The following is a 15,482-nucleotide window of genomic DNA, read 5'->3' as shown; positions in this document are numbered from 1 at the left end:
GACGTTTAAACAGAAATTTAAGGACACGTTGCCTAAAGTCACTCCAACTGGCTTGAACAGCCAGCTAGCAATCCTGATGGAGACATTACAACTGTGTTTGTACAGTGTATGACCCACACCATGCTGAAACATGAGCACCTCATGGGTAAAAGTTAATAACCATTCATTACTGTTCCAGCAATAATATTCTAACCTGTCACCATAGTATGGCATTTTTCCATTAATTTAGCTTATACTGGGCAATAGACCAAGTGCAGTTGAGAGTAGGATATGTGTGGGTTCAGTTATAAGATCACCTTTGTACTGTTTAACATTTCTTTTATACATACTACATATGTAGATACACCAGATAACAGAATTGTTGAATTTGGCAGGCACTTCTGGAGACTGTCTTGTCCAAGGCCTCTGCTCAAAGCAGGGTCACCTACAGCAGGTTGCTCAGGGCTACACCCAGTTGAGTTTTGAATATGTCCAAGGATGGGGATTCCACAATTTTTCTGGACAGCCTGTTCCAGTCTTCAATCATCCTCACATTACCAAAGGAACAAAATTCTACTTTATATTTGCATGCAATTTCCTGAATTTCAATTTACTGTCATCCTGACGCTTGATGTTACAGAAGAGTCTGGCTTTCCTGTCTTTACTTAGAGTCAAAGAATCATGAAATGGTTTGGGTTGGAAGGGACCTTAAAGACTTTCTAGTTCCAACCCTCCTGGCATGGGCAGGGACACCTTCAACTACGCCAGGGTGCTCAAAGCCCCATCCAACCTGGCCTTGAACACTTCCAGGGATGAGGCATCTACAGCTTCTCTGGACAATATGTCCCATAGCTTTACCACCCTTTTAAAGGATTTCTTTCTAATATCTAATCTGGATCTACTCTCATTGATTTTAAGGCCATTACCCCTTGTCCTATTCCCACATGCTCTTGAGAGAAGTCCCTCTCCAGCTTTTTTGTAGCCCCCCCACTTTAGGTACTAGCAGATGCTGTAAGGTCTCCCCAGAGTTTTCTCCAGGCTACAAGCCCAAATCAGTCTCTTGAAGACATGGTCCAGCCTTCTGATCCTCTCTGTGGCCTTCTTCCGAACAAGGAGGTCTCCACCATCAGGTATTGACACAATCAGGTGTGAGATCCCCCTGAGCCATCTCTTCTGCAGCTGAACACTCCTAGCTCTCTCAGCCCCTCCTCGAATGACAGACATTCCATTTTTTCACTGCCTTTGAACCATTTTGGTGCACTTGTTCCAGTATGAGCATATCGCCTTCACTGGGGAGCTCAGAACTGGGCCCAACACAGTGGATGTGCCCTCACTTTCTTTGTCCTGTAACACAGTGGTCTGCAACACGCCATTAGAATACTGTGTGACGAAAGGAATTAAATTATGTCAATATGTGAAGACAAGGATTGTAGTGAGAAGCTTTCAGAAGCATGCTCAACATTCTGCATTAGGAAGAACCTCACAGCATGAGCAGCTGGAACGGGGTGCTGTCTTATTTCAAAGTTCATCTTACAAACAGTTGAAGGTCAGGCAGGATAAAAGTATTCTTCCCAACCCTGTCCCTATGCATGAGCACTGAATAATGGCATTAATAATCAAACAACAAGTTCGTTGAACAAATCTTTGAAACCTGACAGAAGAGTTATCCCAGCACTTCTCTGGGTAATTTGTGGTAAACTACTCCTTGCAAAGATGAAAAAACAATCCCCATACTCCCCCCACAGAAAAGAAAGTAAGGGGGGGGAAGAAAGAAGTAAAATAAGAAGGTGAAACCATTGAGGATTTTATACCTGGTCTATATTTGGACAGTTGGTTTTACAACTTTGTAGCTGAGACATAGATAAAAATATAATATTCAGGATCTGGAAAATCCAGCTCAGAAATGAGACTGCTGAATACCAGATTTAACCTTGACAAGGCAACTAGAACTGCCCAAGCAAAGATGCCCACCCAGTTCAGACTGAAGCAGAGAGAAAAATGGTACCATGGCATGGACACAGTGAGGATGTGGTGGAACATCTGAAACATGGCAGCTGTGAGAGCTGCCACAGAAAGGACTCAGCTCTGTAATCCTCTAAAACTGTGCAGTCTGTGTGGCTGACTAAACCTGCACACTCTGTGATGAATACTCAAGCCAAGGCAATGTCAAGAACCTGGGAGAAGATGGAGGGTTCTGTGGAGCACATCATGCAGGCTGAGAGTGTCAACACCATGAGGGTCTGCACAGCTTGGAGAAAAAGCCCAACACTACCAGGAAAGAGAGAAACTCAGCAGAACAAATGCATACACTCCATTGCAGAGCTCATGCTGATTGGGATATTGGCCCCAAAGCAAAAGCAATGTTTAAAAACAAAAAAAGACATTAGCACACAAGCAACAGTGGGGCTAAGAAAACTGTTGTGTCAGTGGTTTCAGCTGGAATTTCACTGAGATGCGTTTAATGCTCATTGAAAAAAAAATAAAGAACAGGATGGAATCCTTCATCTTTATCTTCGCAAACTTTCAGGCAAGTTTGCAAGAATAAAGAGAATAGAGACCCATCCATTGTTACTTAAAGACCATGAATTCTGGAGTCAGATCTGGGACATCACATCACTGATACTCAATAGTATCTGATCTTTGAGGCAAAGCATTAGGAAAACTAAGAGGATCTGGGTTGCAGATAAACAGACATAAATTTGAAATAAGAACAATGAATACAAGGAGGCCTACAGGGAGAGCACAGCAAGGTGGCAGCGCTGGGAGACTGGCTGAATTATGAATATTGTGGCTCAGCTACTTGCCTGTAATAGAGTTTAGCATCCAAGGACCAAGGCAGGCCAGAAACAGAAGGGGGCTTGATTAATAGAAAGAGGCTTGTTAAAAAATGCCCATGTGATACTAAGTACAAAAATAAGCCGTTCAAAACATAATTTTTCCCCACCTTTCTCAATTACATTATAACAAAATAGGAAAGTGTGGGCTCACAGATTTCAAGTTGCACTGAAAATTTGGTATCAGTTACTCAGACAGGGAAAGAGTCATTGGCTTTAATTTTCCAGTACAGCAAATTTTCTGGTTTTAGACAGAGCTAGTTATTTTAATTTATTAAAATGCATTTACTTCAGTATAAGAGTTTCAGACATGAGGCATTGCTGATCATAACTGACTAGCCCAGTTAAGATGACCAGATAAAAAGTCTTTTTCTCAGGCTGTGGTGCAACCCCTGCTTTCCAATCCCTCTCATCAAAGAATTCCTCTTCACTCATTCACTGCTCCCCCGTGAGATGGAAAAAAAACATTTCAAAGTTAAATCTAAATCCTACCAGGATCAGGCTTTCTCTTATCAAACAAAACTGAGCAATTAAGTTCCACATATGCTGAAAACTCCTTGGTGTAATAGACCATGACAGTTTCCTTATGGTTGTGAAAAGGGCATTAAACAATACAAGAGCAAGAATATTTAATATGGGTCTTCAAATGACTTAGTGATTTTAAAATGTGTCATTCAGCAATGCCTTCCAGACATCTCATCCCATCAAGGCTCAAAACAAAGTATGGGATAAGAACTGGCTACATGACAAACCCACATCTTTATCTAAAACCATGTAAGGGATGCTCCATGCTTTTCATGACAACTTGGATCATGTGCTGGAGATTTGTATTACAAACATCCACAAGCAATTGGAAAGAAATGGCTCCAGAGATATCAAAATCCTCACGGATTGCTCTTTTGTTTTGCAAGCAGTAATTAAAGATTATCTTATTTTAAATCCTTAGCATCTCTTCTGCTAGCTAATTTGAAAAATTTTACCAATAAACTGTAGATAGTGCAAATTTATTGAGTAATAAAAAGAGGAAAATGTTGGGCTGATGTATTTTGGAAAACCATCATTCTTCAGGACAAATCATCAGATTCCTAGCAAAAATTTATCTGAGCTCCAGTTACCAGCTTTAAATGTTTAGCAATAGAAATCTACTGAACTTTTTTCTTTCCAGGCATAGATTGAAATGTGGCTTTGTAATGAAAATAAAGTAGAGAGGAGATGGTTGAACCGTGGCTTTCCAACTCTCTAGAGAATGTCTGGACCACTTCTAAGACATCAGCTCTCTTTAGTAATGCATTTGCTAGTGTTAGCAAATAGTTCCTGAGCCAATGTGAGAAAAATCACTTTCTTACCTAACAGAGCAGGCCTGGGAACCAGTGCCTGCTCCAGCATAAATGCCTATTACCCAAATAAACAGTCTTGGCATGCATGACCAGGGACATCGATCATCAGGGCATATCCCAACCCAGACAGCACCTACCTACAATAGCCATGAAAAGGGTTTGAACTATTTCAGGGCAGGAAGGAAACAAAATGGAACCTGCACCTGTCATAGGTGTAAGAGGGTGTCTCAGCTCCTAAATTTTGGGGTACAAGGCTTTCTTGAAAATTTTAGTCTAATTTCATCCAAAGAGCTTTCAGGTTATAAAAAACCTGTATGTGGTTAAAGTACTGACAACAGAAATTTGACCAGTTCTCAAATAAATTTTGTTTGCTTTCAACCACTGTATCTTACATTTCAACTTTAAGGGCACTGGAAGATTGATGATTTCCAGATCTGTCTGTCTTTGGCATTTTCTCAGAGCATTGCTAGACTGGGACTGAGTACACATCTCCTTCATTACTTCTCATTCCTCCCATGTAAATTTCTGATATTTATTCTATTTATTGTAAGACTTGGAAACATGTTTATTATGAGATTAGGAGAAATGCCTGAATTCTAAAACTTACGTATTACAAAATACAAGTGAAAACAAAGGAAAAACATCAGAGAATGTTTTCAGAACAGATGTAACATCAGCCACCTGAATCTGTGCAAATTTCTGTAAAACATAATGAACAAAGGCACCTCAAAGCAGGGGAAACAAAAATATATTAAAAATCTGATGACTAGCTTTGTAAAGCTGTTAAATATTAACAGTAACAGCGTCGACCAGATCTTTATAGGAAAAGAGGAAAAACGTTCTGGAACAGCCCTGTTTGATTTGAAGCTCTCTGGGGCAGGTCCTGCAGGGTTTGGTCACTGAGGCAGAGAAAGTAGCCCATTCTAAAAGGCCAGAAGAAAGCTTGGCAGCTGGGTACTGCTCAGTCCAAGGGCCCAAGCAGGGAGCTGTGGGAAGGACTGAGCTCCCCTCTCTTCCATGGCAAGGCACAAAGCTGGTCTGGAGACAAGTGTAACTGTCTGCATCGAGTCACTGGGGTTGAGGTGGCAGGGAAGCCCCTGTGAGTGGCTGAATTTGAGTTACTGAGACTCTCACAGGAAACTATTCTGTCAGAGCAGAACAAGGCTATGTGGAAACAGCTAAGATAAATCCATCCCCTGAAAACAGGAGAAAGCAAAGGTGCAAGTGAAATGGAGATACATCTAAGGTGCCAGGGGCAGGTAGGGGCTTAGCTTTGGGGATGCATTTTTAGACAAAACACAATTTTATTTGTAAGGTTTGTGAGTGAGAACCCACCTGCCTATTATCTCCTCACAGCACCAGAGAGCAATTACAACTTCTTTTATGGGCTTTAAAACTACCAAATGCACACATGACCTGAGCAGACAGTCAGCAAGAGTGTGTTAAATTACAATTCTGAATTGTCTAAGCTGAGACCGAAACAGGTACCCAAGGTTAACTTCTACCTCTGGACTAAACTGGATTTAGAATTTAACCTAAGTTGTCCAAAGTGAGTGGTCCAAATAAGGACCTTGGAGTCTTCTTTTGGTGTGGGTTTTGGAAAAAAGACTGAGTGGATGTAGCTTGGATAGACAATACAGGAGCAAACAAATTACATCTGTAAATCTTCAGGGACAAGTCCTGGAGGAGAAGAAGAAATTCATATGCAAATTCTCTCAGGAAAACATACTTATTTCATGAAACATAGAAAAGGGCAGTTATTTAAAATGACTGATATGCCTGCGAGCTTTGGTTTCAGCCTCCTAATTCATCAAGCAGCTAAGTAAAGCATGGTAGAACTCAATACATTGTTTTGCTTGAGTTCACCATCTTGCTTCTGCACTTTGTTTTCCTAATTACTATTCATAACAAAAAAAAAAAAAAAAAAACAAAAAACAAAAAAAAAACCACAAACCAAATCCACACTAAGATCCAATAAGATCCAAAGCTCTTAATTCTCTCAAGTATATTTGTAACAATTGGGTGCTTTTAGCAGCCATCAGGCAGCACTGTGAATTTCAAACAGGAAAATCCATATCTGATGGATTTCATCTACCCAGCTAAGAAATGTTAAGCATTCACTGCCCATGAAGACATGATTTTAATCTCACTGAAATACATGAGGCATGCAGCAAGGAGAACATACCATAGTTTCAGCATTTATTGCTGAGGACAGACTTGCACTGACCTCTGTGGAAGGACTGTGTGCAGTCAGTGCAGCAGTGGGAATGAGCATCCACATCTCATTTTCCTGAGCATTGCACTGTATTATAGGTGCATCTGAAACCTAAGATGATTAGGGTTCATGTTGTAGTTAAAAAAATGAATATCTACACAACTAATTAATTTTAGAATTTCAATTAAATGTGGGCTTGGATGTCTGCTCATGAACACAGTCTTTTAGCATAGCTACCAAATACATTTTGTGGACGCCTTTAAAATTATTTTTTTTAGGTTTGATTACAATTCTATGTGCTATTACATGTGCATGTGTGCACACATATCTGTAAAATGTGCACAGTTATTTATCTAATTAACATTCACAGTTCTGAGTCATCAATTTAACTTTTTCTAAGGACTAAAAGAACAGGAACCCATACAGACTTTCCAACCAATCAAAAAAAGACAAATCACTCTTCAGGCAAATCAGGAGTCTTGACTTAAGCTTACCTGTACTTGGATCTTTGCCAATTTTTTAAAATCACCTTTCAAGAAATACCCCAAAAGTCTACAGAAATGTCTTTGAGCTTTAGACACAGTATCTGACAGCAGACAGTAATGTTATTTCATTACAAAATTAACTCTGAACATTTTGGTGGGGAAAAACTAGAAAGTTTAGCTCTTTGAAAGTAGTATTGAAATTCAAAGCTTGTGGGTGGAGTTGGGGTGTGAAGGTGCATAAATAGGCAGTAGGAACAGCAGCATTCACACTGGAACCAGGAACACCTTCCCATCCTGGCAGGAGCCTGGCAGAGCAAACAAGGTAAGGCACTGCTCAGTCCCTGCCTCAGCAGCACCCAGGGGAGCTGTGAGCCCCAGCCAGCTGGGATGGGGAACCTGAGCAGCCTAAAGGAAAGGCACAGTCCAGAACAGCTTGTTGGGAAGGGAAATCTCTAGGGAAAGATTGGCTTTGCAGGTTAAAAAAAAAAAATACAGGAGAAGAGGGGTTCTTTTGGAAAGCTTTTAAAAAGTGCACATAGTCTTCCAGAGGCAAAGTTTTTAGGAGCAAGTTTGATGTTCCTCTGTCTTTGCTTTCTGCATGCTGCCTCCACAACAGCCTAGTGTGCCTGATCTTCAGTTTCCTGGTTGTCCCTTACTTTTTTATTTTATTATTTTTCTTTTTAAAGGAGCATTGCTTCCGCCATACAATTCTCTAGCCAAAACAATTCTTGAGGCAACCCTGACAATCCAGAGTTTAACTGAACTTCATGCAATTTTCCTCTCTGCCAAGGAGGCTTTTCTTGGGGCAGAAATGCAGTCTGCTGCAAAAGTTGTATTTCATACCCATGAAAAAGGGACTCTTTGGATGTTTGAGGTCTATTGGATATCCCAGTAGCAAAGAGCATTGTATCACTCATGGAAATGCAACTAATGTCTCCTCCTGCAGTTCCTACCTGGAAAAACACTTCTGTTAGTTTTCATTGTCTGAACTTTACAAACAATCAGCCTGTTGGGGTGGGGTTGCTATGTAGGCTTGGTTTTCCTTTTTTCTTTTTCTTTTTTTTTTTTTTTTTTTTTTTTTTTTTTTTTTGTTAATGAATCTTTTCAATGTTCTGTACTTCTTTTAGAACATCTTAAACTTTCTTTTTGAGCCCATTATATTGGTTCTAGTTTCTAGGAGGAAATGTAATGAGAAAACAGAGGGTCATGTTGCTGAAATGATTTTCCCCTTCAGCTGAAAGGCTGAAATGAGGAGCTTTCCTTTAGACCTGTCTCATCTCCAGGTCCCAGCCTGGCTCAGGAAAAGCTCTCTGCTTTGTGCTGCTTCCACCCCCAAACTCCATTTCAGCTTTCACTGGGCAGCACATCAACTCCTCCCAACTCCTTTTGTTATACGTTCTGCTGGGTTTAAGGATTAGGTGATATTTTTAAGGAAAAAAAACAGGATTGGAAGCATCAAAAACACCATTAACCTATGTCTATGCTAATGTTCATTGTAAAGCCTAGCTTAAACATTCTGACTTCTCATTTGAGTGACTCTCACAGCAAAATGGGGGAAGAGCTGAGACAAATTAACTTTTCAGCACCTGAAATTAACTTTCATCTGGGTTACTCTAGCACTGGGAGATCCAGGTAGAACTGTGAACTTATTAGAACTTTTGGAATTGCTGTAACTCTGTTATTTTACTGAGCATATTCAATATATGTAACAAGAAGAGAGAGAAATTAGCACAGACACAACGCACATCCTAGAAGGGCCATGGCCCAACCCTTCTGGGCGTTTGCTGAGCAAACCTCACCCCATGCCCTGAGGCTCCTGCCTGGAGCTGCTCCTTCCAGCCCAGCCTCACTCCGTTTGTTCATATTTGTGACCTGAGTCTTCAGCAGCTGTAGCCACCCTGCCTGTCCCCACCTGCGGCACCGCGGTGACCAGAGCTTCTCTCTCCTGTTCCAGGGGCAGCCATGGAGAGGAGTTACGTGTCTGTGCTCTTGCTGCTCATCGTCATCTCCTGTGCTCTGGCAAAGGATGTGGGCAAGAAGGATTCAAAGGACACTACCACTAAGCCAAAACTGCCCCAGACACTCTCCAGAGGTAAAAAACACACAACTGAACAAAAACCTCTACCAAATTTTTAAACAAGTGCAATCTTGTGAACATTTCGTCTACTGTGCTGTTCTAAAAAATTTTCTTGCAACTCGTTCTGCAAAACCTTTTCTAGTATTTCCTAGCTCCCTCTCCTCCTTCACTCCTGATGTGAAGCCCTCTGGCAGGGGTTTGTTCCGAGGGCTTCACATCAGGAGGTGCAGCACCCGCACCCGGGGTCCCCAGCCCCTCGTGAGGCGCTGTCTGAGGGTGTGTCTGTGTGTCTGTCCCTCCTGCAGGCTGGGGAGACCAGCTCATCTGGACGCAGACCTACGAGGAGGCGCTTTTCCGCTCCAAGCACAGGTACTCACCCTGCCGCGCCCACCCCGAGCCCCCCGTGCCTCCCCGCTCCTAACGAGGGCTCTTCTTTTCCAGCCAGAAACCCCTGATGATCATCCACCACTTGGAAGACTGCCCACACAGCCAAGGTAATCTTTTTGCACTCGGGAGGGGGAGGAAAAAAAAGAAAAAAGTTGTTTTAATTTTCTGAAAAAACTCTGCTTGACAAAAAATAATCAGCCTCCATTCTGCTTAAACCATAGTGAAGCACTATCTTGCATAAGCATGGAAAGAGTTTTTGAAGTTACTGTACCACAAAGGTGTTTTCCAATGTGTAGAAATAAAATAAAAGCGGTAATTCAGTATTGCATGATACCGAATGGATATGGAAATGAGCACAGGTCAGTAGGGTTTGACCCCTGACAGATCTGAATTTGGTTCACAGCACAATCAGCCAAAATCAATAGCAAGACCAATAGCAAGAAATAACAATTTGTCAGAAAGACCATATTCCAACCATATCATCAGTGACTGAGACTGAATCCAGCTGGGTACTAAATCAATCCAGGCTGAAACTGAGCTCTTCCAGGGTTTCTGGTACCTGGGACTGCTCTTTTCCCAGTGTCTTTGAATTTATCTGAGGGCCTTCCATTCCTGCAAATCAATCTACATGGCAAGATCTTTGCAACCATCCATAGCTCCAGTAACTGCACAAGGGTCTTTGTACAAGGATTTGCATCCTTCCAAAGATTTGACTCTGAAGCCCTACATGCTGTATTATCAAGTACCTTAAGATCTGTAGAAAGAAATCACAGTAGTACAACAGGAGGTTTGAAGAGTCAAATGCTCAAATTCAAACCTAAGCAGAGAATTTGAGAGCCAGCCGTACTCTCCAAAGGAAGATGGGACATTTTGCACTATTGTAATTACTCTTTAAGGCAGAATAAGAATTAATGGATCATGTTCCAATGGAATGAACTGAAAATGTTTGTTTGCTGCAGTTGTAAAGTGGAAATTCTCATTTGTTTCATCAGTTTGTTTGAATTTCTTTTTTGAGGACAATATATTTCAAGGTCATCTTTTTCATTTTCTTTCCCATTGTTTTCTACTTTAGCCCTCAAGAAGGTCTTTGCTGAACACAAAGACATACAGAAACTGGCTGAAAAATTCATTCTCCTCAACCTTGTGGTAAGTTTCCCAATTACACTTAATTAAGTGAAAGCTACAAAGTTCTGATTTTAATCATGGCTTCTCTAACTTGAGTTTAATAGCTAGGGTTGGCTAGGAAAATGGCCACTGCTGTAGCCATAACAGATTTCATAAGTAAGTCTTTTTCATTTGTAGCTATCATAAACTCAGAATGTGGGGGAATGTGAAGTTTAATAATAACATAAACTCTTACCACTTTGCAATCCCAGCTGTTAAAAAACTGCCTCCCAGACAGTGAATCTTAGACTGCAAAATGTATTATTTGAGCTGTATTTCATAGTACAAAGTGTGGTGAAGGAAAAAAATATTCATGTAACGTGCCCTCCTTGACTAGGAACCTTCTCTGTTTTCTTTAAGTATGAAACCACAGACAAGAACCTTGCCCCTGATGGCCAGTACGTCCCTCGGGTTTTGTTCATAGGTGAGTACCTCAAGCACCAAAGCTGATCTCAGAACAGAGCCCCTGCTGCACCATCATCTAAAATCCTCGGGCTGATTAACAGGAATGTATTTCATGACAAATACAAAGGTTCAAGTTGGTTTTGTGGATCAAATATTGACTCAATATCACCCATCTTCACAAGTCCAGCATTCCTCCCTCCATGGCTGATGTCACATTCACTGGAATGGGTAGCTCATCCTGTTCCTAATAAACCTGCAAACACAACACTTAAAACTGAAATGTCAGTGACCCTTTTTAGAACAATCTCTTAGTCAGCAGAAGCAGACATGTCTCACAGAAACATTCAGGAAGCAAGCAGGGGTGCAGAAAGCTTTATTTCCTTTTATTTCCTTCTGCTTGAAGGTTAACCTCTACAAATTCTCTCACCCTTTTTCCCCCAGATCCTTCCCTGACTGTGAGAGCAGATATTACAGGAAGATACTCAAACCGTCTCTATGCATATGAGCCCTCTGACATTTCACTGTGTAAGTAGAGTGTTCTGACACATTCTGGAAATATTCTGAAAGTGGCATTTTTCATGTGTCAAGGAATAACACCAGGCATTACAGATTCTTGCAGTCAGTACTTGCTGAAAGACATTTAACCAGGATTAAAATTAAACAGGATGCTAGACTTAAACTCAGTGAGGTGAAGAAAATGATGGCAGAGCCCTGGAGCTTTACGCATCCATCTGTTTTAAGAGCAAGGATACGTCAGTAGGAACTTGCATAATTCAGCAGTGCTCACTGCAAGCAACGGTGAGAACCCACACACCAGTCCCAACAGGCCAGGTCAGGCACCCTTCTGGGAGCAGGGAAAGATGTTTGCTACAGCCATCCCTCACTGCTGCACAGCTCCAGCCTCTGCCCGTGTGTTGGCATTTATGAATGTTCTCACCAGTAAAAATTAAACCCATGATGTTCACAAATTGCCTGGAAGAGTTAAGTGCATCTGAATCCCTACAGCAATAGGCATGTGACTAAAATCTTTAATAATAATGACATTTTCTCTGCAGCATTTTTGGTTGCTGGCAGACGAAGTTGCAGCAAAAATAACATGCATGAATATTTTATTTCTAGTGTATTCAAATATGCAGAAAGCGCTGAAGCTCCTGAAGACTGAACTGTAAGGGGAAGAAGAAAGCCCTTAAATATTATGAAGTCTTATCTTCCATGTCTTCTCCACACCTTGATACTGGTGAAGAGACTATTTAGAGTGATATTTAGTGATGTGTAGTGATGGTTTCTATACATAAACACTACAGTTTTACATTAGTACTTTTGTACTGGGAAGCGTTTTTAAAAGCTGAAGGCTTTTATTTTAAGGCGTACAGAAGAATACTGTATGATTCAACTGTAAAAATGATTTTTTTAAAAATAAATTCATTTCAAGTGTTTACATACAAAACATTGCTGTGTTTTCATTTTTTTCCTCTTATCATTTTTTTCCTCTTATCTTCATCTATCATTATTAGAAATAGTAAAATCATCATTTTGCTTTAGACCACAGCTTGCATTTCACATTCAAGGAATTTTGGAAGAAAAAGGCTGCTGTGGATCAATCCCAGCCAGCAGCCCAGCCCCACACAGCCACTTGCCCTCTCACTCCACTGCAGTGGGATGATTCTCCAGGGAGAATCAGAAGATTAAAAGTGAGAAAACTCATGGCTTCAGATAAAGACAGTTTAATAGGTAAAACAAAAGCTGTGTGCACAAGCAGAGCAAAACACAGGATTAATTCACTGCTTCACACAGGCAGGCAGGTGTTCAGCCACCTCCAGGAGAGCAGAGCCCCACCAAATGTAATGGTGACTTGGGAAGACAAACACCCTCACTCCAAATGTGCCCCCCTTTCCTGCTTCTTCCCCCAGTTTTTATGGTGAGCGTGGTGCATCCCCTTATTCAGCTGGAATCAGCTATCTCAGCTCTGCCCCACTTCTCCTGCAGCCCAGGTCTACTTGCTTGGCAGGGCAGTGTGAGGGAGCAGCAAAGACCTCGACTCTGTATCAGCAACCACAGAAAACAACCTGTGTTATCAGCACTGTTGTGGCTGCAAATCCAAAGCTGCAAATCCAAATTCACAACACAAGCTGCTGTGAAGAGAATCAACTTTATTCAGCCAAACCCAGCAGAGGAAAGCAGCTTTTTATCTCCAGTTCCAGAAGCTAGCTAAGCTCTCTATTACTCAGCCTACCTTCTCTCAAATTATTTTCTAGTAGAACCAGCCTATGTGGAACTTTCAATATCAGCCCTCTCTTTACAGCTATGATAGCAAAGAAGTAAAAATGTTTCACAGGAAAGTACTTGAGACTAGAGAATGGCATTGTTTGCATACAGAGCTTGTTTTTCTTTTGAACTGGCTGTATTCTGAAGTGATTTAAGATATGACTGCTTCCCTTATAATGTTCCAGCTTACATCAGATTTCAGTAAAGCCTTGAGATGATTAAGAACGGGATACCACACTGACTATTGGCTGGTTTCATGATTGCTTATTATAAGCCCAAAAGGGACAAGAGCAGTCAGAACTAAAATAAACGCTGCAGATGAACACCACGAGAGTATACATTTCATAAAGACTTACACAAAAAGACTTTCCAGCCCCAAATATCTGCTATCTCTGAACTCAGGAGCAGGATCAGTGAGAAACACTTTGGCCAGGACCATGCCTTCATTATTTTCTCAACTCTTTGGCAATAACACCATTCTTACCACTTACTGCCACAACTACAAGAGGAAAACACTTGGGAGGGCAGGACAGGTGAGAGAAGCAAGGCTTTCAGCTCGAGGGAATCTCTCAGCAAAATCAGAAGGGAGGTACTTGCTAATAGGTCTTTGGCAAGCTGTGCAAACCTGGCCTACCAGAAAACCTCAAGGAGGCACCTGGAAAGGGTCCCAGACATGGAATTCAGCATTCCTTCAGCACTTCAGTAAGATGCTACTTTCTATTGCAGCATCCAGAAGACAGAGAAAAAAGAGATGCAGAAATAGTCTCTAGAATCACTTATCAGTCAGAAAAAATGTGGTCATATCACATAGCAGAGGAACAACACCGAGGGAGGCCAGAGCAGCTGGTTATCAGAATCATCTTCACCTACTTAACCCAAAGTAGTCTTGCTAGAGCTATGTGACATAAAACAAGGGCTGCCTGTGCCATCATGTTTTACAAAACTGTTTTTATAACACTATGGAAGCAGCATCATTTTTTTAAGCAGAGGTGCTGATACTATGTATAACATTCAGTAAATGGATATGAGGCACACAGAGACCCTACAAGGGTCTACTAATGTACATGCCTAGATGCAAAGTATCAATGAATGTTTTTGAAACTGAAATTCTTTATTACACTCAAGGCTATGCTTTTTTCATCTACTTTTCACCACAACCAAATCTGCAAGAATCTTAATAAATAAATGGCCAACTTAATCCTGCTCTTTTAATCCTTTCCTCTAAATACCTATTTTTTGGGGGGCTTAAAGAGGCATTGAGCCAAGCTGAGATACCTAAAAAAGCCTCTTTCAATTTCTTTGGAAAACCTGGCTATCATTGCTAAAATACATATGATTGTTAGATGTCCCAAAGTACACAGGATGGGGGTTTTAAGAATTCCACTAGCATGCAGACAATCTTCTAATTAATTAAGTCTAAAATAATAATGCAAGTTAAGAACACTAACTCATTCCTATTCACTTGTCAGCTATAGTTTAAGGTATATTTTTACAGGTATCACTTCAAGTTACACAACCTTCCCTTTTGTAATAGTTACTTTCATGTGAAAGGTGTGCAGTAGTATCAGGATGTTAATCGTTATCTGGATTCACTTTCTCACAAATGGTGAAGAATTAGATTTCTTTATAGCCAATTGTTTTTATATGATAAAAATCCGTGTGCATTTTGAAAGAAGACATCTTTCTACATTTTTCCAGAATAACCAACTTGAAGAAAGCATTTCAGTAAACTAAAGCCAAAAGACATCTAATGAAAGCAGTAAGAATGCTCCAAGTTAAATCACTCCATTACTTTGACAGTGCTGCTGTAAATAGCTTCTAGAAAATCTGGTTAAAATGAAGTCCAAATCTCAAGCAGTCAGATGAAAATTAAAATGCATCTCTAAAAAACAACAACAAAAAAATCTTTGAGTGGTGGAAACGTTTTTCAAGAAGAGAAAGCAATGAAGTTCCATGACAAAACCCACGAAGAATAGGTATAAATAACTATTTTAAGTGCTCTAGTTTGGCATGTCAGAATAGTACGGCATTTCTTGGATACTCAAACGAGTCAGACTTCCTCTGAGAGGCAACACTCTTCACCTTCCAAAAACAAAGTCAGACTCATTGTGTTTTACTCTCCCCCTTCAGAATCAGGTTTGGAAAGCAAAATCACACCTCTGATTGGGAATTTCAAGGTTTGTGTGGCTGGATGGGTTTGTTCAACCAAAATCCCAAAGAGACAATGTATTTTTAATACAATAGAAAAGCTTTTAATCATTCCATACTATCTACTGATCTATCTTCTGACTACTAAAACAAATTCACATTATGAGAACATGAGAGTTTTGGAAG

The 15,482-nt window shown here is 40.7% G+C and overlaps 1 protein-coding gene across 1 annotated transcript; it reads left to right on the top strand.

Annotated features, from left to right (window-relative positions):
• The first annotated feature begins 7,122 nt into the window (after positions 1 to 7,122).
• Positions 7,123 to 12,330, top strand: AGR2 (anterior gradient 2, protein disulphide isomerase family member). Its single transcript, XM_063152515.1, has 8 exons — positions 7,123 to 7,172; positions 8,805 to 8,942; positions 9,233 to 9,296; positions 9,369 to 9,421; positions 10,387 to 10,460; positions 10,839 to 10,902; positions 11,325 to 11,408; positions 12,003 to 12,330. The coding sequence occupies exons 2-8, from the start codon at positions 8,813 to 8,815 to the stop codon at positions 12,050 to 12,052; spliced, it is 519 nt and encodes a 172-aa protein (XP_063008585.1). The 5' UTR covers positions 7,123 to 7,172; positions 8,805 to 8,812; the 3' UTR covers positions 12,053 to 12,330.
• The last annotated feature ends 3,152 nt before the right edge of the window (positions 12,331 to 15,482 follow it).

This window comes from Melospiza melodia, chromosome 1, assembly GCF_035770615.1.
Source record: "Melospiza melodia melodia isolate bMelMel2 chromosome 1, bMelMel2.pri, whole genome shotgun sequence".
In the NCBI taxonomy this organism is placed as follows: Eukaryota; Metazoa; Chordata; class Aves; order Passeriformes; family Passerellidae; genus Melospiza; species Melospiza melodia.
This window is presented reverse-complemented; position numbering and strand designations above follow the sequence as displayed.

What these genes read in the sequence shown, in the direction of transcription:
- AGR2 (XM_063152515.1), top strand. Translation starts at nt 8,813, where the DNA reads ATGGAGAGGAGTTACGTGTCTGTGCTCTTGCTGCTCATCGTCATCTCC. An exon ending in TCATTCTCCTCAACCTTGTG is followed by an intron (nt 10,461 to 10,838) that starts GTAAGTTTCCCA and finishes GTTTTCTTTAAG; the next exon opens with TATGAAACCACAGACAAGAA. An exon ending in CCCTCGGGTTTTGTTCATAG is followed by an intron (nt 10,903 to 11,324) that starts GTGAGTACCTCA and finishes TTTTTCCCCCAG; the next exon opens with ATCCTTCCCTGACTGTGAGA.